At 35.6% G+C, this 27,570-nt stretch overlaps 2 protein-coding genes across 2 annotated transcripts; both read right to left on the bottom strand.

Moving 5' to 3' along the window:
• Nucleotides 1-13,136: 13,136 nt before the first annotated feature.
• Nucleotides 13,137-14,360, bottom strand: LOC112697067 (uncharacterized). Its single transcript, XM_025750058.3, has one exon. The coding sequence runs from the start codon at nt 14,185-14,187 to the stop codon at nt 13,279-13,281; it is 909 nt and encodes a 302-aa protein (XP_025605843.1). The 5' UTR covers nt 14,188-14,360; the 3' UTR covers nt 13,137-13,278.
• A 9,704-nt stretch (nt 14,361-24,064) lies between these two features.
• On the bottom strand, nt 24,065-26,858 carry LOC112697066 (syntaxin-22). Its single transcript, XM_025750057.3, has 7 exons — nt 26,303-26,858; nt 26,135-26,231; nt 25,688-25,830; nt 25,305-25,373; nt 24,988-25,145; nt 24,792-24,892; nt 24,065-24,458 (listed from the first exon to the last, which is right to left on the bottom strand). The coding sequence occupies exons 1-7, from the start codon at nt 26,473-26,475 to the stop codon at nt 24,393-24,395; spliced, it is 807 nt and encodes a 268-aa protein (XP_025605842.1). The 5' UTR covers nt 26,476-26,858; the 3' UTR covers nt 24,065-24,392.
• Nucleotides 26,859-27,570: the final 712 nt, after the last annotated feature.

Raw genomic sequence — 27,570 nt, 5'->3', positions numbered from 1 at the left:
TTAATGTGTGATTTCTTGGAGGTTTCGGCTCGGGTTGAGGTCTTTTTATTTTTCTTTTTCTGTACTATTTCGCATAAGAAGGGAAAGCATCAAAAGAGCTATATCTCTTTCCGGGATAAGCCGAATTGTTACATATTTGATTTGTTCGAGGATTCATTTCATGGGTTTAAGGCGAAGTATTTCAAGGTTCGCCCTTCTTGGGGGTCATCACCCATTTTGGTTGACCTTGGAGGGAAAGCACCGAATTGCTGCTTATTGGAATTTCGGGGCGGGGGCCTCCTATTTGATGAGAATCACTTATGAGGGTTTATCACCTGAGAACAAAGATATCACTGACGCTTTGTTGGCAATTTTTGGGGATAAGTCATTGAATTCTCGTGACATTATGGGGGATCCCGAGGCAGATAGATCCTATGTGGGTAGGTTCCTTGTCTTAAGTTTAGCTAGTTTGTGATTTTTTCACATTTTATTTCATGTTTATAACTTGTGATCTTTGCTTTGTTTTTGTTGTTAAGATGGCAGGTGAGTAGATAACTCTGGCGAGGTTGAAGGCTGCTTTCCTCCGCTACTTAGAGAGTGGGGTGATAGGGTTTCACTGTCAACTCCTTCAATTACTTCACAGCCAGGCTCACAAATGGTGTCTCTGGAAGTGGCGGCTACCAGGGCAACTGTTGCCGATGCTGAGCTCGTGGAGATTCTTGTTCCCGAGTTTGGTAAAAAGCGAAAAAGGGCGGTTGAAGGGAGCAGCGGGGAGAATCTCGAAGAGGAGGTGAATGTTCCTTCTGTGATAGATCGTTGTTTTGATGCTCCAGCCTTCATTAACCAACACCTTCTGTCAGGTACCGAGGAGTTCTTCCGAGATTGTGACCTTGCGGGCCAGGGCAAGTCCGTGTATTGGGCTTTTCTTCGTTCTACCATTATTGTTCAAAAGGAAAAACTGACGCTGTCCTAAGTGCTCCTTCTAGATGGCAAGTTCCGTCATTTCCAGGCAGAGGTAGGCAAGTTGAAGAAACAATTAGAGGATACTGAGATTGCTCGTCTGAAAGCTGCAAAGGATGTTGAGGAGGCGTCTCTCAGAACGAGAGACCGAGCTTACCTCTCAACTTACCCAAGCACAAAAGAGAGTTGTCAATGCTAAGTTGAAGGCTGCTTTTGTTCGTGCCAAAGTGGAGTCTTTGAAGGCCGAGGTTGTTCAGCTAAAAAAGGACAAAGAAGGCTTGCTCTCCAATGCTAAGGATTCTATTTCAGCAAAAGAAGCTTTGAAGGTTCAAGTCTAGGTGCTATTTCCCGGTGTGGATTTGTCCGTCATAGGGGACTTTTGAACCGTGAAAAATGGAAAGATTGTTGATTTAGAGTAGTATTTACTTTTTAAGTTTTGGTAAAAAAATTTTCTAAGTTTATAAGTCATCTATTCGGCATGTATACACTGTTTTGATGGCTTTTTTTGGATCACTTGTTGTGAACTTGAATGGACCCCTTGGGGGGCTAATTTTAATGCTTATTTGTTTTTGGATATCTGTTTTATTGGCCTCGGAGGTGTTCAGTCTCTAGGGTGACCGTTTTGTTTGTACTATTTTGTTTTGGTTAAAACGTAAAAATAAGGAAAAACTTTTCTTTCAAATGAATAACTTATGTATTAAATTTTGAAAAAGGTTGGGCCACATTAAAACCTCTCATTATCTTTTGGTAGAAAAGAGTGTTTGAAAAGATAAACTAAATTGAACATGACAGTGAAAAATAAAAAAATATGAGATTTGTAACTAAACCTTAAAAATTGCTAAAGTTATCAACTCGGTAGAATTCGCCTATGGGAGTAGCGCCGTATGTTTGCAACATTCCATGACCTTTGGAGCTTAGTGCCATTAAGCCGTTCCAGTTTGTATGCTCCTCTTCCGATCACAGTTTTGACTCGGCAGGGCTCCTCCCAATTAGGGGTTAGTTTTGCCGTAGGACTTGATCTCCCTGTTTCAATTCCCGTTTTACGACGTTTTGGTTATATCTCAAACTTACCCTTTGTTTTAAGGTGAGTTGTCATAGGTGGGCTATGCTTCTAACCTTACCCACGAGATCCCGTTCTGCGGCTTTGTTGTGCCCTCTGACGGTTCTACGAGGGCTGGATTCTCTGACCTTAATAAGAATGAGTGCTTCTAGGACATATGTTAGCTTGAAGGGGGACTCCTCGGTCGAGCTCTGGGGTGATGTTCGGTACGACCAGAGTACGGGAGCAAGTTCATCAGCCCAAAGTCCTTTGGCTTCGTCTAGTCTCTTCTTGAGCCCATTTAGGATAACCTTGTTGACCGCCTCTACTTGGTCATTGGTTTATGGGTGCTCCATTGAGATGAAATTCTATGAGATGTCAAGTCCTTTCAGGAACTCCCTGAAGTGCTTATCTGAAAATTGCTCCCATTATCTAAGATCACGACCTCTAAGATCCTGAACTGGGTTATGATTTATTTCCAGAAGAATTTTTGGCATTGAATGACCAAGATTGTGGCCAGTGCTTTAGTCTCAATCCACTTGATGTAGTAGTTGATAGCCAGTATGAGAAATTTGGGTTGTCCGGGAGCCGTGATAAAGGACCCACGAGGTCGATTCTCCAAGTCTCGAAAGGGCGTTCTACCATTATCGTGCTGAGCTGGTGTGATACCGCTTGGTGAAGGTCAACATGCACCTGGCATTTCTTGCAACTCTTGACTAGTTAGAAGGAGTCTTTGTTGATCGTCGGCCAGAAATACCTAGCCCGAATGACCTTTTGGGCTAGGGTTTTACCTCTGATATGATGGTCGCAACATCCCTCGTGACTTTCTCACAAAATGTAATCCATTTGACTGAGCTCTATGCACTTGAGGAGGGCTTGAGAGAGTCTTCTTTTATATAATTGTCCTACTATTATGGTTTACTTTGTGACTTCCCGCTTCAAACATTTTTCCTCCTTCAGGTCCTCAGGTATGTCCCCGGTAGTGAGGTATCTAAGGATCGGGGAGGTCCGTGAGTGCTAACTAAACAAGGGTAGGTTTTTCGTGCAGGTAACCATGACGAAAGGTGTTCTTATGACTTCTTGGATTAATGAATGGTATCTCGAAAATGATTTGGTGCTGGCTAGCTTTGAGAGTAGGTTAGCCCTTGAGTTCCTTTCCTTGAGAATGTTTCGGATAGTCACCGCGTCGAATTTGGCAGCCAGTTCCTTAACTTTAGACAAGTATTGTTGTAGTAAGGGGTCTCATGTTTGGTATTCCCCACTTATTTGGGAACTAACTATCTGAGAGTCACGAAAAACTTTCAAGGTCTTTATGTTGACTTCTATGGCTAGCGTTAAGCTGACCAAGAGAACTTCGTACTCAACTTGGTTATTGGAGATTGGGATTTTGTATCGAATTGACTGTTCGATAGTAATCTCGCTTTTATTTTCCAATATTACTCGTACTTTGCCAGAGCTGTTATTCGATGAACTGTCGACGTGGAGTTTCCACAACTCGGGAGCTTCGCTTCCTAGGGTCAACTTAGTGACGAATTATGCCATGGCTTGAGCCTTGATAGCATTTCTGGGATCAAACTGGATTTCATACATAGTTAGTTTCACCGACCAAGGGAGCATCCGTCATGCCAGGTTTGGCTTCTGAAGTACTTGCTTAATGGCTTGGTCTATTTGGACCGTGATAGGGTGGCTCTAGAAGCATTATCGGAGACGACGGGACGCCGTGAATAGGGCGTAGGCAAGATTTTCAAGCCAGGAGTAACGCATTTTCATCATTCTAGAAACTTTGCTTATAAAGTATATTGGTCATTGTGTTTTCTATTAATCTTCTCGCATCAACGCTGTTGCTAACGTCTCTTCCATTATGGAGAGGCAAAAAGGTATAATGCTTCTCTCATTTTATGCTTTGAGATTAAACGAGGTTTTATTAATACCTTTTTCAAGTGTTGGAAGGCCTCTTTGCATTCGGGTTTCCATTAGAAATTTACACCTTTTTTTATAAGTTTGAAAAGGGAAGTGATGCGTGAGCATCTTTCCTATCTTTTTCTAGTGAATTTGCATCTAATTTGTGGAGTTTAATAAATAATTAATTATCTTTTAGCCAATATGGATGCTACTTTGAGTCTTTTGCAATTTTATTTATTTTAGGTAGCATTCAACTGGATTTGATGGAGTTTCTGTAGCACAAGAATCAAAGGAGATGGCAGCGAGGAGCGACGCGTACGCATGACTGACGCGTACGCGTGATTTGGAGCTTTCCATGGCGACGCGTGCGCGTGACTGACGCGTATGCGTGATTTGAATATTTGCACAGCGACGCGTGTGCGTGACCGACGCGTCTGCGTGACTCGCGGAAAAGACCATCGACGCGTACGCGTGACATGCGCCACGTGCAGAAAATGTAGAAAACCGCTGTGGGTGATTTCTGGGCCCCATTTTAGCACCCAAGTTAGGAACGGATCCAATTAAGGCAAGTGGTCCCCACGTTATAAGACATGGAGTAGTTAGTTAATTCTGATTTAAATTCAAATTTGATTTTAAAATAGGAAAAGATATTATTTTAATTTTAAAAATTAGATTTTAAATTAATTAGGATTAGTTATAAAAAGGGGGACTTCTCTTCATTAGGGGTCAGATTCCATTAGGGGGATTCCATTAGGAAATTCTATACAAATTTACATTCGGTATTCTGAGTCATGAGCAACTAAACCTCATTGTTAAGGTTAGGAGCTCTATCTATTGTATGGATTGATACTATTATTTTTCTATTTTAATTCATGTTTTGATTTATATTTCAATAATTATTTTCGTTCTTTATTTTATGAATTTGGGTGGAACGGAAGTATGACCCATATTCTAATTGAGTTCTTGTATACCTTGGAAAAGCTGTTTACTTGAACAACAGCTTGAAAACATATTATCCTGAATTTCTAATTGTTTGTATTTAACGAGATACGTGACATATAATCCCCTTATTTTTGGATAATTAGGATTCTTGTGGCATATAAACTGGAATTTGATCATCACCCTCTAATTGGAATTAACTGACCAAGGAATTGGCAGTTGATGAATTTTAGAGGAGACTAGGAAGGTTTAAAGAATTAGGGTTTAGTCACAAATAGTTAGCCATGAATTAAATCTTGCATGATTAAAATAGTTAGTAAGAAAAATCAATTCGGAAAAATAGATAACTCTGAAGCCTTAACTGTTTTCTCCATATTTTATTCCAAACTTATTTATTTGTCTATCCTTTTGATATTCTGAGTTCAAACTTAAACCTTTTGAATATCTCAAAATCCTTTTCTGCTTACCTAACTAAGCCAATCAATCAATCATTGTTGCTTGATCCATCAATCCTCGTGGGATCGATCCTTACCCACGTAAGGTATTACTTGGTATGACCCGGTGCACTTGCCGGTTAGTTTGTAGGTTATTAAATACCGCACTAAGTTTTTGGCACCGTTGCCGGGGATTGACTGTGATTGACAACTACTGATTGTTTGATTTCTTAGATTAGGCATTTTTACTTTAATTTCATTTAACTTATTTCCTTAAATTTTAAAAAAAAATATTTTGATTTTATTTTATTTAAAATTTTTTTCTTTTTCCTTTATTTTTGAAATTAAGTTTGGTGTCCCCGTAGTAATTTTTCTCTTAAAAAATTGAAATAAATAAAAAAATAATAATATTTAAAAAAAATCCTAGTATCCTTCTTTGTTTAATTTTTGAATTTATAGTTCACTTCTTTTCATTTATTTTCGAATTTTTTATCATTTTTTTATTTTATTCCTTTTCAAAAAAAAAAGAAAATTTCTGTTCTGTCCTTTTTGCTTTCCTGTTTATCGCATGATGCGTTTAATTCTTTTTGGTGTTTTATGCTAAGAAAAATAATGGAGAGAGATTACATGGGTTACTATCTATGAAGCACGGATTCTTTCATGGTGCCAGCGTATCCGTGTCGGATACGAATCCGACGCCGACAATCGGTGGATACTTCAAACGAGCGTATCGGCGGCGTGTCTTCTTGCGGTGCAGAATTTTGGGGGAGCGGCCACGAATCCAAACAAGTCCGACCCGATTCATATATTCATGAGACGGATCTTTCTGCTGAACTACAAATCTTCAATTGATTCTGTGATTTTATGGCCCGATTAACCAATTTTTTCTTTTTAATTTTAAAATATTCTGAAATTAAAACAAATTAAAATTTAAATTTAAAAATAAAATAATTAATAAATCAAAACCTAAATCTATTTACCGTTTGTCTTTGGTAACTTACTCACTAGCTTAGCCATTCTTGGTTCTCTACGTTATATTGAAGAAGAAGAAGAATAGAAAATACAGAGGTTGAAGACAAACTGAAGAACTACATTGTGTGGTGCGTGGTGTTTGCAAATGATGGAAGCCGTGGTGTTTGCAAATGATGGACTTGGAGGAGAAGAAATTGATACATTTTCTGTTACCGAGATGGTTAAGAGTAGATTAAAATTTTTTATTTTTTTAATAATTGCATAATTTTAAGATTTTTTATGCAATTATATTTACTCTTATATTTACAATATGATATTTTATTAATTTAATATATTATTTAAATTTTAATTCATAACATATCCTAAACGTGTCGTATCCAATTTTTTATAAAAGGAACGTGTCGGCGTATCCGTGTCGTGTCGTGTCCGTATCTCGTATCGTGTTGGTGCTTCCTAGGTTACTACTCACACCCAAGGAGTGATTCTTATTATTGTGGATGGAGGAACGACTCAAATTTTGGTTGGCAAAGTCAAAACCAAAGAAACTTCAATGCTCTATGTTCCAACTATCAAGAGCCACTATCTCCATATTCATACCAAGAACCACCACCTTTCTATCCATATCAAGAACCATCATCTTTCTACCCATACCAAGAGTCACCATCTCCCTATTCATATCAAGAACCATCATCTCCTTCTTATTCATATCAAGAGCCACAATCTCCTTATTCATCTCAAATACCATCAGATCTTGAGCTCCTCATGAAAGAATTCCTACATGATATAAAAATGAGTGTCAAAAATGTAGAGAAACATGTGCAGATGATGATCAAGAACCAGGAAGAGGAACAAGCAAATTCCTTTCCAAGAGATACAATGCAAGATCCTATGGAAGAAAGTGAGGAAATCAATTAAAGGAGTTTATACTCCAGTGAATTAGAGAACTTTCCACCCTCACATATGGAAGAAGAGGAAGATGCACAACCTCCCATGCCCTTGGTAAGCAATGAAAAAGAAATTGAATTAGAAGAAAGCTACCAAGAGGAAGAGGTTGAAATTGAGGAAGCTTGCAAAGAGGTAGAAGAAATCAAAGAAGAACACAATGGAGTGGAGCTTGCAAGACCTCTTCCAAAGCCATCACCATCCAATACAACATTCAAGTGGATAAAATTCCTATCCTTAACCTTTACTTTCCCATTTGAATATGGGCTACTGGAGACGGATGGTCAACTTAGAGCTCTTTGTGGCATTAAGAGTAAAAGGAAGATGGTTAGTGGCAAGAGTTGTCAAGCAAGGTTCAATATGGTTGCATGCTCCAAATTGAAGTGCAAGGATTGGTGTAGAGCTCAATTGAATGGATCTAGAAGGTTGTTTGGATGTCTCTAACAGAATTCAGATTGCTTGCCACCCGGTGGGAACAATGGTAATCCACAAGAAGACAGGTGTAAAAGCAAGGTTTGGGACCCTGGAACTCATTCCCACAATCAACACCTTTTGGGCCTTGTCACTTGCTTCAACTTGCTCAAAGGCGTTATGCGCCTAGTTTGGGATCCTGGTAGCCATTGGAATTACAAACATTGGTGGAGATTCATGGATCAGTGCAAGCACAAGCCACCATGACAAGGAGCTCACCACATGTCCAACTTAAGGACTTTAACTAAAAGTTCTTGGTGGGAGACAACCCACAGCGGTATGATCGTTCCTTTTCTTTCTTAGTTGTTTTTCATAGTAATAGTTTTCTTACTTATTTGATTTTTATTGAGTTCTTACTAATTTTCTGATCATGCAGCTATTTTAGAACAAGAACCGGATAAAAAAAGAGCACCCGATGCACAAGCGTCGCTTACGCGTACGCGTCAGATGGGTGTGCGTGAAAAGTAAAAATGAACAGAGAGTTGCACGGGAGTGGCGCCAGAATGAAGCCTTTCGCATGAACAAGCCCACGCGTATGCGTACCCCACGCGTGCGCATCATTGGTGATTTTGGCACTCCACGTGTGCGCGTCATCGACGCGTATGCGTGACTTTGAAAAATAGCGTAAATATGTGTTTGGTCAGAGAGATGTGCTGGCTTGGGGCTGGAAGCGTGCTAGTGGCACAAATTTACTCAATGTTAATCCACGCGTGCACGTGCATGACGTGCACGCGTTGTATCAAAATATTGGTTCCCAAGCCACATGAACAGAGAGTACGCGTACGCGTCGCCTGCGCTGCACAATTGCACTATTTTGCCGTCCGGTTTTAATTTTCTTTCCCCCTCTCCCAATCATAATTCTCTCTTGTTCTTTTATCCTTTTCTTTTTCTTTCATCATAATAATTGTCTCTTTCTATTTTCAGTTCTTCTTTGCTTGAGGACAAGCAAACCTTTAAGTTTGGTGTTGACGCTTCGCTTAAGGGTTTTCTGTTTATTCCTATGGCACCAAAAGGGAGGCGAATCATCTTCACTGAGGAACACAACCTGAAGAATAAAACGACCACTAGGATAACTAAGGAGGTTGAGTTTCTTTCATTTTTTATTCATCCCCTCTTTTTCTATGTTATGTTCCAGTTTTCTGCTATTTTGCTTTGTTTGTTGCATGATCCTTTATTAGTTAGAATCATAGGACTAGTTTAGTTATCCCTATTGCTTTAATTCTAAAAAGATGTCTCATGTATTACTCATTGAGCTGGAATCCAAATAATAAAAAAATATACAAGAGTGATATACTGCATGAGAAAGTGGATCTATTGAAGAATAGTCTTATTTACTTAAATGTGGCGGTATTTTCTGTGATTCTGAATGCATGACATAAACAGTGCATATTTTTTATAGTGAAGTTTATGAATGTTAAAATTGTTGGCTCTTGAAAGAATGATGAAAAAAGAGAAATGTTATTGATAATTTGAAAAATCATAAAATTGATTCTTGAAGCAAGAAAAAACAGTGAAAAACATGAAGCTTGCAAAAAAATAAAAAAATAAAAAAAATAAAATGAAAAAGAAAAAAAGATAAAAAGAAGCAAGCAGAAAAAGTCAATAACCCTTTAAACTAAAAGGTAAAGGGTGAAAAGGATCCAAGGCTTTGAGCATTAATGGATAGGAGGGCCCAAAGAAATAAAATCCTGGCCTAAGTGGCTAAATCAAGCTGTTCCTAACCATGTGCTTTTGGCATGAAGGTGTCAAGTGAAAAGCTTGAGACTGAGCGGTTAAAGTTGTGATCCAAAGGAAAAAGAGTGTGCTTAAGAACTCTGGGCACCTCTAAATGGGGAATCTAGCAAAGCTGAGTCACAATCTGAAAAGGTTCACCCAGTTATGTGTCTGTGGCATTTATGTATCCGGTGGTGATACTGGAAAAACAAAATGCTTAGGGTCACGGCCAAGGCTCATAAAGTAGCTGTGTTCAAGAATCAACATACTGAACTAGGAGAATCAATAAACTATCTGAATTCTGAGTTCCTATGGATTCCAATCATTCTGAACTCCAAAGGATAGAGTGAAATGCCAAAACTATTCAGGATTGCAGTTGTAAACCCCACTATAAAAACTTGGTGCGGTGATTTCTAACCCACAAACTAACCGGCAAGTGCACCGGGTCGTACCAAGTAATATCTTACGTGAGTAAGGGTCGATCCCACGAGGATTGATAGACTAAGCAACAATGGTTAAGTGATTGGCTTAGTTAGACAAACAGTAAAAAGTGTTTTGGTATTCAAAGAGCATTAAACAGTAAATTAAGAATTTCAGAAAGCAATCAGCAATAAGTTGGGAATAAAATATTGGGAAAACAGTTAAGGTTTCAGAGTTATCTATTTTTCCGGATTGATTTTTCTTACTAACTATTTTAATCATGCAATATTTAATTCATGGCAAACTATATGTGACTAGACCCTAATTCCTTAGACCTTCCTAGTCTCCTCTAAAATTCATTAACTGCCAATTCCTTAGTCAATTAATTCTAATTAGAAGGTGATGATCAAATTCCAGTTTATATGCCACAAGAATCCTAATTATCCAAAAATTAGGGGATTATATATCACGTATCCCGTTAAATACAAATAATTAGAAATTCATGATAATATGTTTTCAAGTTGTTGTTCAAGTAAAGAACTTTTCCAACTTTTACAAGAACTCAATTAGAACATGAGTCATACTTCCGTTCCACCCAAATTCATAAAATAAAGAATGAAACCAATTATTGAAATATAAATCAAAACATGAATTAAATTAGAAAGAGCAAACGAATCAATTCATACAAATAGACAGAGCTCCTAACCTTAACAATGAAGGATTAGTTGCTCATGGTTCAGAGAAGAAAACTAGGATTCTGGTAAAATATACAGAGTTTTTAATCTGATGGCATCTAAATTCCTATTTATAACTAATCCTAATAAATTTAAATTCTAATTATTTAAAATTAAAAATAATATCTTTTCCTATTTTAAAATCAAATTTGAATTTAAATCAGAATTAACTAGCTACTCTGTGTCCTGTAACGTGGGGACCACTTGGCTTCACTGGATCAGCGCCTAACTTGAGTGCTAAAATGGGTCCCAAAAATCACTCCCCAGCGTTTTCTGCATTTTCTGCACGTGGCGCATGTCACGCATACGCGTCAGTCACGTGCACGCGTCGCCATGGATACCTCCAAATCACGCGTACATGTCGCTCCTCGCTGCTATCTCCTTTAAATCTTGAGCTACAGAAACTTCATCAAATCCAGTCGAATGCTACCTAAAATAAACAATATTGCACAAAACTCAAAATAGCATCCATAGTAGCTAAAATATAATTAATTCTTGATTAAACTCAACAAATTAGATGCAAATTCACTAGGAAAAGATAGGAAAGATGCTCACGCATCACAATACCAAACTTGAATTGTTGCTTGTCCTCAAGCAACCATAACTAACATAGGCTTAGGATGTGAATTTGCATGAGAATGAGAATTCGATTAAACTCATGTCTCTTTTTATAGTGGGGTTTATAACTGTAATCCTGGATAGGTTTGGCATCTCACTCTCCTTTGAATCAGGAGGATGTCATTGTCATTCGAAATTAGAATCCGGATAATATTATGAATTCTCTTATCTTTACATTTCAGTTTAATCCTTGAACACAGCAAAATTGACTTTAATTTATTTTTGTCTTTGGTGCTTTGCACCTTGAGCCTAACCATGACTTTAAATGTTTTGTCTCAAAGATTACTTGACACAGAAACACTACAAGCACTTAACTGGGGGACTCTCTTTGAGTTCTGATTTTTCTTTCAGTTACTCCCAGACATTGGTGCTCAAAGCCTTTGGCATACTCTGTTAAACGCACTTGGTCTCGACTCTAAGTGTTCTGTCTCAAGGATTACTTGACACAATCACACCACAAGCATATGACTAGGAAAAAACTCTTTGAGCTTTTAATCATGTCTGACCTCCCTAGTCATTGATGCTCAGAGCCTTGGACCTTGCTTTTATTATTTATTTATTTATTTATTATTTATTTTTTATCTTTTGCTGTTTATTTTGCTTCAAGGATTAAATTTTGTTTATTTCAGAGAAGTCATAATAATTCTCTAAATTCCTGTTCCTTATACATCAACATCCCTTGATTCAAATTCAAATATGCACTGTTCATATCATGCATTCAAAATTACAATTAATACCACCACATTTAAGTAAATAAGACTACTCTTAAAATTAACTCAATTTCTCATGCAATATATATATATATATATATATATATATATATATATATATATATATATTACAACATATAATATTTGTAAATACATATATAAATTATTGTTATTGAGCTAATTATATAAATACTATATTCTTCTATTTATACATCTTTATCTTTATATTTAGTATATCTTTTATTTTACAACAGTTTGCTCAATTATAAGTTTATAACATGCTCAACCTTATAACATGCTCAACCTCTCCGAAACAGCCTCCCCCTCCCTCTCCTCAGAGAAAAAGAAAAAAAAAATGCATTGCATGTGCTATGTAAGATCTGTAACTGTTGGTGGATTACAAGGGAAACTTCAAACACATGGCCGCAGCAGAACTATTGAAATATGCTTCTAACATTGTAAACATTGAAAGAAAAAAAAATCTACATTGGGAATTTTAATCGAATGGATTAAATCGGAAAGACAGACGCTGAATCTATAACTATAACATAACATCAAACCCTAAAGCCAAGTAATTGGCACTTAGATGGTCAATAAACAGTGCAAGATTCACTCGTTACCTTCTGAAATGCAGGTCCGCTAGCTATGTACTTATGATGTTGATGTCCATCATAGGATACCTGAATGCTGATTCCGTACACTACTACCTAAATACTTTAATTTGTAAACAGAGCTAGGGTAAACTACCAGGTAGACCAAATATCAACCATGAAAATATTGGATCGGTTGAAAATCATGGCCTCATGGGCATAGTCATACATCATTTTAAGGCAAAAAATTTCAGGAAAACAGAACACTTCAATATCAACAATTTACCAGCAAGATTTAACACAGGAATTACTGTGTAAAATACACACTCTTCGTCTGAAATTCTAGTACCATATGAGGACTGAGGAGCAACTCATTAAATTCAAAATGTTAAATACCAAATATAGAGCATCTTTCTCTAACAGCAAAGTTAAAAGGCCCAACAGTATATGCAAACTAATGAAAAAAGAAGCATCAAATGAATGGTTCCACCAACAATAAAAGAGAAAAAGAACCTATCTCTCACTAAAAGCACCTCAAGAATATGCAAATTAGCAAAATAAAATTTAGATCCTCTAAAACGAGCATATTGGTAAAGGATCTATTGACCATTGAATTTGTAACTTCCATCCTATGTGAACCCTCTATTGGCTAATCACTCACTTTATCGCTTTACCAACTAGCTCAGTAGCTTGATCCATCAAAATATATCTGATTCCATCAACCATTAAGAAATCTCATTAAGTAATCCATTCTCTGTATTCACAAGATCAGATCAGATTCCATAACTAACTCATATCATTTATAAAAGTACCAAGAACCAAAATAGCACTACAACAATCGAAGTAAGATTCATTTCAAGCCTGTGTGCCAGCCATGGCTTTCATCTGAACAACACTTTGGTGGTTGGCATCTCCAGAGTTGGAATTCATGGGCAATGCCTCATACGATCCAAGCCTCCTGGCGCCGACGCTCTTCGCAACGATCGCATAGGTCGCAAACACAACAACCACAACGATCACCACCTGAAGAAGAAACGCGAGGTCGAGAATCGCCACAGCCCTGAGCTTCGACTCATCAAGATCACACTGCGTGGATCCCTCGACGCCATTAACGACATCAAGAAGCCGGTGGCAGCCTTCGGGGATGAAGGCATCGACGTGGAGCGAAAGCCCCGTCTGGAACGTCCAGAGCCCTCGGAGAATGAGGGAGGCGGAGAGCGCGGCGTCCGCGGAGAAGAGCTTGGGCATGGCGGCGAGGATGAGGCAGAGGAACGAAATGATGGCGGAGAGGCGCGCGGAGACGAGGAGACAGTGGGCCTCTAAGGCGGAGGTTTGGAGCGCGGAGGCGGTGGAGGAGGCGGAGGAGTGGAGGGCGAAGAGGGCGGAGGAGAGGGTGAAGAGGAGAGAGTTGTCGAAGGAGAGGGAGTCGGAGAAGAGGATGAGGAGGGAGAGGAGGAGGAAGAGGAAGAGGAGGGTGGCGGAGTGGAGGGAGGTGAGGCGGTGGACGGGGGTGTGGCCTTTGAGAAGGGGGTCAGGGTAGAAGGAGAGGATGAGTTGGTGGATGATGGAGAGGAAGAGGGAGAGGAGGGTGAGGTAGATGGGCACGTGGCGGAGCGTGGTGGATGGGAATGGGAATGGGTGGAACAGTTTTGCTGCGTAGGTGTGTGGGAATTTCAGGTAGTTGCGTGTGGTGGAGATTAGGTTGTATAGTCCCAGTGATACTAGGGCTGACGACGACACCATGTGGTACAATACCGTCGTCATTTCAGGCTGCAGGGGGACAGACAACGGGGACGGAGAGGGGGGCAGGCTCACTAGTCAGAATTCAGAATTTCAGATCTTCATTTCCATTTTGACCCCTTCTTCTTTTGCACTGCTTTAGTGCTTTACACTTTAGACTCTCGGATCGAAATTGAGAAAACCTTTTACATGTTAGAACGAACAACTATTAGTCTTTAAAAGGGTTAAATTAGACACCTTATTTTTATAATTTAATTTTAATACACTTACAATATAAAATAAAATAATTTTGATCTAATTATATAATAACCGATTAACAAAAATAATTTTTTATATTAATTTTATGAATGATCATTTAAAAAAATAAATATAATAAAATAATTATGTATTTTTTTATATTTATAATATATTAAAATTAAATTTTTATTTTCAGTAAATTTATATTTTTAAAAATTTTAAAAATTATTTTAACAAAAAGAATTGATTCTTTCATAATTTGTATTTTTTAATTTTTAAATTTTATAAAAAATAATAAAAATAATCATTTTTGTTTTTATTTTTATCTCTTTTTCAATAAAATTTTAAAAATAAAAAACATTAAAAATAAAAACGTAAACGAATCCCACCATAATCTAGAAAACTTTTTAATACAATTGAAGATCTCGTCCTTTTATCAAAGTCCAACTCTATTTAAATGATTATTTTTTAATTAAGTATTTTTAATATTTAATAATAATAATAATAAAAGAAAATATTAATATAAATATATACAAAATATAAAAATTTATATATAATTATTTTCGTATATAGTTAATAAGTAAAAATTATTAAATATCAATTTAATTAAATATATTAAATTATCTAATTCTCAATTATTAATTTTACATAAAAATAATTGTAAGTGAATTTTTATCATGTAAAAACATTGTACATCAATTTTTTTAATACTTACAACAATTTTATATGTACATTTAAATTACATCAGGAAAAATTCCTATTTTTTATATTAATTATGTAAAATTATTATTTAAAAAAATAGATATCATTCAATAATTTTTATTGTCAATATATAAAAATTAAACTCATAAAAAATTATTAAAAAACATAAATTTTAAAATGTTTCGCAATGACATTATGCTTTTTTTAAGAGATGAATAAGAGATTTTGCGAAATTATTAAAGATCGAGATGAGATTTTTTTTTTTTTTAATGAGGTAATGTCTAAAATTGTTCTTGAAATTTTTAGCACTCCAATTCGATCCCTTTTATAAAATGATAAAATAAATTCCTCAATTTGTAAAACATGAATCTCCATTGATCACTTTATCAACTAACCTTAAGAGTATGTTGACGTGTATTGTTATCTGCCACCTTAGCTGCCAAGCTATATTCTAAACGACGTCGTTGTATGGGTTATTAAATTGGAACATTCATCTTCATCCCGTCTTCATGTCCTATCCCCTGTGTTTCTTTTAATCTGGATCATACCTGCATACTCTATTTCTTTTTTTCAATACAATCTCTTTCATTTTCAAATATATCCTCCGTCTCGCTAATTTTATTATTCTTTGCTATAGTTGTTTCTTTATTAGCCGTAGATGGATTCATAATATTTAATACTAATACAGGAAGGCTTTGTCATCGAACATGTATAGTTCTAACTCCATGAATATTTTAATTTTTTTACATGCCCTACTATCTTATTGAATATTTGTGAGCTTTTTCACCTTATAGGTGTTGAACGTTTTGTTATTATTGAGATGTTCAGCTCAAGTCTTCTTATTATTGTTGGAGTTAGTGATAAGGTAGTTGTTTTTCTTCGTTATGTTGTGTGTGAATTTTGATTGAACTTTCTCTATGATCTAATTGTCTTTGTTATTCTGAGTGATGCAGCCATCTTTGTTTCCAAGACGTCTGTATTGTTTAATTCAACTATTTCTGTTGTTCTTAGGGAATTAAATTTTCTAACTTCAATACTTGTTCGTATGAATAGAGATAGCTAAAAATTTCAACTTTTTTAATTTTTTCCTATTTTGTTATGTTTTGTTTTATGTGCACTCATGATTTATTCTTGCTAAACTGTTATTGAATAATTCTTGGGTGTCAAGGGCTCATAAAAAATGGTTGACGGTGGTTTTCAATGAAGTTGGGTCTTAGTGAAGTTGCTTAAACTCTAATCTATTTTATGAATATTTGATTACACCATCGTACCATTTTCTCAATATTCACTATCACACTTTTATTTTTTCTTGCGTATTTTGTATGTCATTGTATAGTAGTTATACTTAATAGTTGCACTCCTACCCTTTGATGTGTGTATATGTATGAACTACACATCAATTATCATATAAAATGATTCCATTTGTTTTAATTACTAATTTACTATATTGACTACATCAAATCAAAATTAGATTCCTAATTTCTTTCATTAATTTTTTCTGTAAATAGAGTTTATTATAATATTCTTTCTTTCTTAATTTAGTTTAATTTTAGAAATTTTATGATTAAAAATTTTTCTTTTATTTTAGGTTAATATTTTTTTCATTTTCTAGTTATTTCTATTTTTGTGATTCCTCTATAAAGAAAATGATTCTCTGTACATTTGATTACACATAATATTCAAACACTTCAAGTTAGTATAAGAACAAGATCTCTGTACTGTGCCTCTAATTTATAGCTATGGCTGATAGTTTTTCAATCATTAATCATGAATAGAAGGAAAACATCACTCCTACTCCATCAGATTTAAAAATTTTGAGCAACGGATACTAGTTAGTGATGACTCCCATTCAGTTCAGATCACCACATTTTGACTCAATGGGCCAAACTACCTTAGGTAGTCTTAATCAGTTCAGATGTACATTCATGAAAGAGAAAAGATTGGATATCTCACCGGTGAGCGAAGCTAGCCTAACATCACTGACCCACAATATAATGTGTGGAATATAAAATTTTTTATAATGATGACATGGCTGGGGAACTCAATTGAAAAGGATATCAGTAGTAACTATATGTACTATACCACTACCAAAGAATTGTGGGATAGTGTTAATGAGATGTATTCTAATCTTGGGAATAAATTCCAAATTTATGAACTTACTCTAAAAGGTAGAGAAATTCAACAAGAAAGTGACAATGTCACCAAATATTTTCATACATTGAAACTGGTGTGGTAGGACCTTGACCACTTCAATAACTACAAGTAAAATTTAGCTGGTGATGCTAAACACCATCAACAAACAATGGAAGAAGGGAGGATATTTTAATTTTTTGTAGGTCTCAATGTGGAGCTAGATAAAGTTCGTGGCAAAATTATTGGAAGAGCAATCCTACCGTTAATTGAAAAAGTATTTGCTGAAGTTAAAAAAGAGAAAACTCGTAAAGTTGTGATGATGAAAAAAGACAAGACTGAATAGACTTTTTGGAGTCCAATGCACTCTTAGTGACACCTGCTGCACTTAAAAATTCTTCAAATCAGAAGTCTCCTCTAACTTTTGGTGTGACCACTGCAATAAATCTCGTCACACCCAAAAAACTTGCTGGAACATTTATGGAAAACTACCACATTTAAAGGCAGTAAACTTAATTGGTCCCAAAATATGTTTTACCTCAACTGCTCATGAGGTTGAAAAATCATCCTTGAGTAAAGAATAGGTTGAACAACTCATCATAAGGCTATTAAATTTCAATTCTGTATCTAGTACTCCTAGTAATTTTTTTGGCTCAAACATATAATTTTAGTATTCCTATCTCCCTTAACTGCACCTCGAACTTAAATGCACCATGAATTGTCGATTCAGGTGCATCTGACCATATGACCAGTCTCTCCCTTTTATTTAAAACTTATTCTCCTTGCTTTAAAAAATGAGAAAATTAGAGTTGCTAATGGTAGTTTTTCATCTATTACTGAAAAGGATACAATTAAATTATCCAAAAATATTGACCTAAAAAATATCTTACATGTATCAAAATTTTCTTGTAATCTTCTCTCTGTTAGTAAAATCTAGGGATAAGTACGATTTTGGTCCCTAACGTAGAGGCTAAAAATTTATTTCATCCTCGGCCTTTTTTCGCTATAAAATAGTCCCCAAGGTTTCAATTTGTTTTAAAATCGTCCTTTTTACGAATTTTATTTTTTTATTACCAAATTACTCTCATTAAAAAAATTATAAAATAAAATAAAATAAATATAAAATAAATAAAAAAAGGAAAGAAAGGGTACAGAGAAGCGGGGCTGAGGAGAGAAAGGAAGGGGTGGGGCGCGAAAAGGGGGGAGGGAGGAGGGGGAGAGAAGGGGGACGAGCTCACCGCCGCACCGCCACTGTCCGCCCGCCGCCGCCGCCACTTCTTCTTCTTCTTCTTCTTCTTCCGCATACCCGCCGCACCACCGCCCGCCGCCGCCACTTCTTCTTCTTCTTCTTCTTCTTCTTCTTCTTCTTCTTCTTCTTCTTCTTCTTCTTCTTCTTCTTCTTCTTCTTCTTCTTCTTCTTCTTCTTCTTATCGTCGACTCCACCGCCTCACCGTCGCCTGCCACTTCTTCTTCTTCTTCTGTGAATTCTGTGAATTGGATTTTTGTGAAATTTTTGGATTTTTTTGAAATTTGTTGTGGAACATTGTTGTTGCAAAAATTTGAATTTGGAGTATTGTTGTTGCTAATTCTGAGTTCTTGATGATTATGATGATTTTATGAGTTGAGTTTTTGTTTGTCTGAGTTTGAGTTCTGGATCTGAGTTCTGGGTTCTGATGAGGATGATGATAATGATGTTGATTTTTTGAGTTTTGGTTGGTGTGATGCAGATGGTAATGGAGTGGCAGTGGGTGGGGGTGGTGGTGGTGGTTCTGGTTCTGAGTTCTTATGATTCCATGATGATGATGATGATCATGATGATGATGGTGGTGGTGGTGGTAGGTGGTGGGTGGTGGTGGGTGTGGTGGTGGTGGTAGTGGTGCTTATGCTTGTGTTTCTGCTGGTGCTTTGCATGATTTTGGGGAAGAAGGGATAGGGGCATTTTGGTTCGAAGGACGGTTTTAAAACAAACTGAAACCTTGGGGGACCATTTTGTAGCGAAAAAAAGGTCGGGGACGAAATAAATTTTTGATCTCTACGTTAGGGACCAAAATCATACTTATCCCTAAAATCTATAAGAATTCCAATTGTAATGTGACATTCTTTAACACTCATGGTATTTTTTAGGATCGGGCCTCGAAAAAGATGATTGGCAGTGCTAAGATGGTGGATAGACTCTATCATTTTGAGAATATTTCGAAAGATAAAGTAGCTCAAGGATTTAGTGGTATAAATTCTATGCATATAAAGGACAAAAAAATTCTCTAGCACAATAGACTAGGACACCCTAATTTTTCATATCTCAAATATTTGTTTTCAAGTTTGTTTAAGAATATTGATTCTTCCTTATTTAAATGTGAAAGTTGTATTCGTGCAAAGAGTCATAGAGTTCTTTATTGCTCTCAAACTTATCATGCATCTAAATGTTTTTACTTGATTCATAGTGATATATGGGATTCATCGAAAATAACAACTCAAATTGAAAAAAATAGTTTGTAACTTTTATCAATGACCACACACGACTATGTTGGATCTATGTCATGCATGAAAAATCTGAGGTATCAAAAGTTTTTTAGTATTTTTTAACAATGATAAAAATACAAATCGACACAAAAATTATAATAGTAAAAAGTTATAATGACACTGAATACTTTAATAAAAATCTTGGTGAATTTCTTCAAAAAAAAGGTATTTAACATCAATCTACGTACCCCCAATACACCCCAAATAAATGGCATTGATGAAAGAAAGAATAAATATTTTCTTGAAATAGCACGTGCCATTATATTTGAGTGTAATGTTCCAAAATATTTATGGGGAGATGCTAAGCAGCGTATCTCATAAATCGAATGCCCATGCATGTGTTAAATTACTGCACACCATTGAATACTTTCAAAAAAAAGTTTTTAGCATGTAGGTTGCATTCTGAGTTACCTTTAAAAGTATTTGGTTGTACTGTGTTTTTGCATACACCTTCATATCGAAATAAACTTGATCTAAGGACAGAAAAATACATTTTTATTGGTTATTTTCCAAGTCAAAAGGGTTATAAACGTTTCAATCCACACACACAGAAATTTCATGTAAGTATGGATGTTACTTTTTTGGAACATGAAATCTTTTTTCCAAAAATTTGTCTTCAGAAGGAGAGTCTAAGTGAATTTTTTTTTACATGAACCTTTATATACTCCTATCTTATATATTGAGGACACAACTTTTACTGATCAAGCAAATTCTGAAACAATTGTAAAAAAGGATGTGAAAGCCAATTCTAAAATCATGCCAGAATTAGTTGGAACCTAAACAAAAAAAGAAATACCACAATCAGAAAAGGAGCTTCAATGTTATGTTCGAAGATATCCTAAGAAGATTAGAGACCAGTCTATTATCTCTATACCAACCTAATGTGAAAATCCGAAAAACGGCCTAACTATAGTACTTCAAGAACTTCCAGATAAATCTGAAATTGTCACTTCTAATAATAACTTGCCAATAGCCCTTAGGAAAGAAATCAGAACCTACACAAAAAAGTACTCAAAACCAGCACCAACCATCCTATTTTCAATTATGTCTCTTACCAAAATCTCTCTCAAAATTATCGAGCCTTTAATTCTAAATTACAAATCTGTTTGAGCCTATGAACATAGAGGAAGCACTAGATGATCCCAACTAAAAAGTAGCAGTGTTAGAAGAGAGGCATGCGCTCAAGAAGAATGAAACTTGGGAGATTATAGACCTGTCACAAGACAAAATATTGGTTGGATGCAAGTGGATTTTTACCATCAAGTTCCAGGCTGATAGAAGCATAGAGAGGTATAAGGCTAGGTTAATAGTTAAGGGATTTACCCAAACTTATGGAATAGACTATCAAGAGACATTTGCTCCAGTTGCTAAACTTAATTCTGTGCGGATTCTCTTATCTCTTACTGCGAATTACAATTGGCCTTTACATCAATTGGATGTAAATAATGCTTTCTTGAATAGGGAGCTAGAGGAAGAGGTGTTCATGAAATTTTCACTTGAATTTGAGACTGAACCAAGAAAGAATAAAGTGTGCAAACTAAAGAAGTCTCTCTAGGATTGAAACAATCCCCAAGAGTTTGGTTTGAATGACTTGGAATGGTGGTGAAGGGACTTGGTTATACTCAAAATTAAGCTGATCATATACTTTTTTTTTATAAACATTTAGCAGCTAACAAAATTATTATCTTAATTGTATATGTGGATGGCATTATTCTGACAGATGATTATATCTTAAAGCTAAAAGACTTAAAGAAAAAGTTTATCAAAGCATTTAAAATCAAAGAACTTGTCTCATTAAAATACTTCTTTGGAATTGAATTTGTAAGGTCTAAGGAAGACATTTTTATGAACCAACAAAAGTACATTCTAGATCTTTTAAAAGAGACGAAATTACTTGGTTGTAAAGTTGCTGAAACACCTATAGAGCCTAACTTAAAATTGAAACCAGTTGAACCAAAAAATGTAATAGACAAAGAAAGATATTAGTGGTTAGTGGGGAGGCTAATCTATTTATCTCATACACACTTGGATATAGCGATGTTGTCTTTAGAATCCTAGGATACTTGAAAGGGTTGCCTAGAAAAGGGGTTACTCCACAAAAACTATAGATATCTTCAAGTAGAAGCCTATATAGATGCAGATTGGTTGAAAATATCATGGATAGAAGGTCAACATTTGGGTATTGTACTTTTGTTGGAGGAAACCTGGTTAGTTGGAGGAGTAAAAAATAGTATTGTGGCACAAAGTAATGCAGAAGCTGAGTTTAGAGCAGTGGTTTATGGAATATGTGAAGCACTATGGATAGAGAAAATCCTACAAGAACTAAAGGTTCTCATTTCTCCACCAATAAGGTTGTATTATGACAACAAATATGCAATTTCTATTGCTCATAACCTAGTTCTGCATGACAGAACTAAACATACTGAAGTTGACAAATATTTTATAAAAAAAATTGAGAGAAAACAGATTTGTATCTCATATGTTCTGATCACAGAATAATTAGATGTTCTAACTAAAGGATTACCTAAGAAGATCTTTAATAATATAATAAACAAACTGTCAATTTTTTTTGATTTGCACCAGAGTATCCATCAGGTCGAAAGCCCAATGACTAATCCCTCGGGTACTGCAGAGGCAAAGTGGGAAGCTCAATGACTAATCCCTCGGATACTGCAGAGGCAAAGTGGGCGATCCTCCCAAGCAAGCAAGCTCCATTCCCATCCTCCAGTGAGTATCGAACCCGAAAGAGATGGTTAAGGGACACAAACCCTCATCCATCTGTGCCAACTTGCGTTGGTAATTTCTTATATATTTGATTATATATAATATTCAAACACTTTAAGTTACTATATTAGTTTGGAAGGGAAATAAATCAAGTTACTATATTAGATAATTGGAAGGGAAAGAAAACCATTTATGCTAGATAATAAATGACCCAATCAACATAATACTAGATATTCATTGTTAAGAATAATTCCATTTTTCCTCTGATTCTTTTCAACGCGGACTCGTTGTCATTTTACAAGACAAATCATATACATATAAAGATGAGGCTGAAATTAATACGTGATGAGATTCCATTCAATTAGGAGAATTTGTGATAAGTACTACTTTTGCCATGGGTGCATATTATAAATTGTGTTCTTGCATATATAGTATTGGTAGCACGAAAATGACAATGTAAGACTTCTCATTTTGATATTTCGTATTATTTAGTTTTTTGAAAAAATTTTATCACAAGGATTTGCGTATTTGCCACTTCTTGGAATATTTTTGTTTGAATATATGTATCTTTTTATTTGTTAATGGTATTTATGGTTCTGTGTGACAAAAACAAGATTGAATAATAAGAAAAACACAAACTCAAAATAACGAGTTGTTCTTTAAACAAAATTAATAATAATATTCGTGGCTCTGTGTGACTTTAGAGTTGTTTTTATTTGAATTTTTTTTACTTCTATCACCACCGTCTATCATACTTCACAGAAAAAGTGAATTTTTAGAGTTTGAAGAGAAAATACTATAAACAACAATGAAGAGGAGTGGAGATGAAAAAAAATATACGAGAAAGATAAAGATTTGAGTTTAGAGTTTTATAAATGTGAATGGATTAATTTGGGTGTTTAAGCCAAATTTTAGACACCAATTTGAATTAAAATTATTGTGTGTTCACATCAACATGCATCAAACTATCTACAGAAATTTAACTGTACATATCAGCAACGTTTTAACGTCGATTAACTTTTAGACTAACAGAAATTTACGTTTCTAAGAGTGAGAGATATATTTAGTCATTTTAAAAAATAGAGAACTTATTTGATGCGAGTTAGAAATTTTAGAGACCAATTTAGACATTACTTCTTTTTTTAATACTTAAAGCAATTTTACACGTACATTTAGATTACATTAACAAAAATTACTATTTCTTATATTGAATGTGTAAAATAGTCATTTAAAAAAATAGATATAATTCAATAACTTTTATTATTAGTATATAAAAATTAAATTCTAAATTTTTTAAAAAACATAATTTTATTAGATAAATGTATAAACCTCTTTATATTATCTGTCTAAACTATTTTCTCTTTTGTATGAACATTTTGCCACGTTTATAAAAATACAAAATAAAAATACAAGCTTTCCTCAGGCAAAAGAGAACGTCTGGAAGGCAATTAACTACTCTGTTTTACATTACACTACCCTCTTTGTTGTTATCTCACATTCCTTAATCTATTTGGGAATTGAGATGCTAAATAGATATTTCAGGGTTCGGAGAAGAGCTAAATTAAGCCAGAAAAACCAGCACAAGAACTTGGTAATTGGCATTAGGATACCAATCTTCTAGCAAAATCAACTGCACATTCTATAATACAAATCTAATTACAAAATATAGGCAATGCCTTTCTTAAAATCGCCTTACCAACAATCACTCCTCCAAGTTTCAACCAGTTGCTAATTCTTTGCTAAGATATAAACTGGCGACTGCAGAGGGCAGCAATACGCTCAACATATTTCTTTTAGTCAAAATATTCTTCACACTACAAAGCACTCATGGATTCAAACATTTATCAAAATCATTCTCGGAAATGTAACACTGAGGAAATAAAAGAAATTTGTCCACTTTTGTATTCACTCGCACCCTAAATAATCAGTACAACAAGTATGATCACCACAATCACCACAAAAATTACAAGCGCCCACCAACACTGCAAGGCAACCAAAAAGAAGTCATATTATGGGAGGATGATGGGTATAACACTGATAATGTCACACTACTGCAGGTTCTTTAGTGTTTTGCATACTTTTTCTTTTATAGCCAACGAAATCCTCAAATCAGTAATATGATGCATGACAGTATGAGTAGTGTGCAAACCAAATAATGCCATTTCTATGTGGAAAACGAAAAATAATTCCATTCTGAACAAAAACTGCCCATTTCAAACATGATTTTGAAGTCATTATGTTCTTATTATGTGGATAATGCTTAAATCCATGGTTGTGTTAGAGCTTATTAGTATGTCAAGGTTTTTGTGACTCACCCATGAGGTTCTAGATTTCACACTTTTGGAAGCTTTTGCTAACTGAACTCTCGCTTGGGTTGTTGCAGCAGAGGAATTATCGATGTTCGATTGAATGTCATCTATGGGAATATGGCAAACAACATGATCAATGTTACAGTACCAAGAATGAAGTGATATATAAAATTTATTTATTCACAGGGATAATCTTATTTACCAATAACAACCCCTTGGTCATGAACAAGGACAGCCAGGTCCTTGAATATGTCATTTGCTTGTCCGATTTGTTCTTCTACCTCTCTAATACCCTGTTCTCTTTCTTCAATCATGGCCTCATTGAAGGAGATTTCATTATCCAAGAGAAGTACCTCTTGCCTGCAATTTTTGTCAATTTGAGTTTTTTGAAAGCAATTTTTCAAAGCATTCTAAAATTGAAGAAATAAGCTAATAAATAACTATGCATCTGCATCATAAAGATGCATGTCGTTCACCTTATCAAAGGATGAAAGATTAATAAATATCTCGCAGAGTTACCTTCTTTGCTCCCTCATAAAAGGTTGGCTTTCCTGGTCTCTCTCACCGGATTCTTCACCAGAGCCAGAGCTGTTTACAAACACAAACATGATAGAAGCGAGCTGAAAACATTTCAATTTGGCCGGATAAAAAAAGGAAACAAAAATGAGGAGTATAATCGGATTATAAAAGGGCAACCCGGTGCACAAGCGTCCCGCGTTTAACGCAGGGTCCGGGAAAGGGCCGCAACCAAGGTTGTAATGTACGCAGCCTAACCTGATAATTATATCAGTGGCTGTTTCCACGGCTTGAACCCGTGACCTTGAGGTCACGTGGAGACAACTCATCTTGAAGTATTATTGAAAATTTATTTATGCTTCAACTATTGTGCAAAGATTGTTAACCTTGTTGGAAAAGAGGGCGGAGGGGCAGTAGTAGGGGTGTAAGTCGATTCGCGCTCGGATGCAAGCTGCTGCACCTTCTGGAATTCCTGCAATGTGGTTTGGAAATCTCTTGCTAGCTTAGCATCTTCAATTTTCTTGTTAGCCTGGTTTCACAAAGCGAGAAGAAGTTTCAACATACATTCCTTTTCCAATAACTAAAACCAAGATCATCATACTAAGTAGCTTCTAAATTCCAACATAGTTAAAGAATAACGACTTGCCATGCACTAAGTAGCTTCCTAGGGTTCAAATTCAAGTTCAAGGAAGCTTGAATTTTCGTTTTGAAATTTCCAAATTAAAAAAAAAAAATCGATTGGAAGTTCCAAATGAAGCAGAAAAATGCAATAAACAACAAATTAACGAAATTATAACATCAAAGGTAAAGAAGATCAGAGAAGTGAATTATACATTAGCACCAGAAGCATGGCGATCAGATTCACTCAACGACTTGAGCTTAGCAGAAATATCCTTCACCAGCTTCAATATCCTCTGTCTCGTGTTGTGCCTACAAAAGAAAAATAAAATTTACATTGCAAGAAAACACATCTCAGTGAAAAAATGGAAAAGTAAGCGTACAGCTTCTGGCGGTGGTCGGGAGTGTCTTTAACGGTTCCAAGAGAATCAACGAGGCGGCGGAAAGTGGCGACGGAAGTGTTGATCTGGAAGATTCCGGCGGCGATGGCCTGCAACGGAGACTGGCTTCTTCGCACGGCTGCGTTAGGGCCGCCTTGGATATCTTGGAAACTCATTGCTGAAGAAGAAAAAGAGAATAGGAGGCTGATGATGAAGGCAAAGAAGAAAAAGGAAATGAAAATAGTTGGAAGGTTTGAGTTGTGAATGAGTTTGAAGTTGGACGAATTGGGAAATGGGAAGTGGCAGCTGAAGAGCGAGAGTGAGGAGATCGTGTAGAGGGAGTGACCCACTTACCCACCGTTCTTTCGTTGTCATTGGTCAATGGGTTATTTAAAAAGGAACCAAGAGATGGAAATGTTGTGTTGTGTAATAAAAGTGGTAGTGGTTAGTTAGGGAGACAGAGGGAAAATGGTTATTCTGTTGTTGTAGACTTGTAGTCCCTACTACGTGGAACCTCTTCCTTTTCTCCGCTCTCAGCGTTACGTAACATGCGCTTCCCCTGTTAGTAGGGATAGCAATGGGTATTTATGGATCTGCCCCCTCTTCTCTCTAATCCTTTTTAGAAAATTATTCTTTGTTTTCGTCTCATTTTTATTATGGATCTGCTGTAAAATAACTAAATAAATAAATAAAGAAGATGTAATAAAATAAAGTATAAACAGAAAAATATTATTACTAATACTATTATATTTTTATAAAGATAATATATTAATATTATATTAATAGTATACGAAAAGAAAAGTAAATAAGTATTTTATAGTAAGAGAAAGAGAGAGGGGGAATATTATAGCTTTATTATTGCTATATGTTACCTACAGAGGTTTAAGCCTCTATTTATAGTATTCATGAGGTAGCTTTTTCAAATTCTCATTAAATATTCACTTCTTTGGAAAAACTGAACCGCCCATCATAAATGGGTATCTACGTAACTAAGCTTATCACAACACTCTCCTTGGATGACCATTTAGAATTATTGCCTCGTTAAAACCTTACTAAAGAAAAATCCAATGGGAAAAAATTTTAGTGAAGGAAAAAGAGTACAATATCCTTCGTGATGGAGATTGCCTCATTAAAAACCTTGTCAAAAAAAACCCAATGGAAAAAAAAACTTGACCAAGGGAAAAAGAGTACAGTCTTCCCCTCTTGCCGACATCATTTAATGTCTCGAAATCGACGCATCCCAATCTCATGTACCAATCTTTCAAAGGAAG

Source organism: Arachis hypogaea, chromosome 6 (genome assembly GCF_003086295.3).
Source record: "Arachis hypogaea cultivar Tifrunner chromosome 6, arahy.Tifrunner.gnm2.J5K5, whole genome shotgun sequence".
NCBI classification, from domain to species: domain Eukaryota; kingdom Viridiplantae; phylum Streptophyta; class Magnoliopsida; order Fabales; family Fabaceae; genus Arachis; species Arachis hypogaea.
This window is presented reverse-complemented; position numbering and strand designations above follow the sequence as displayed.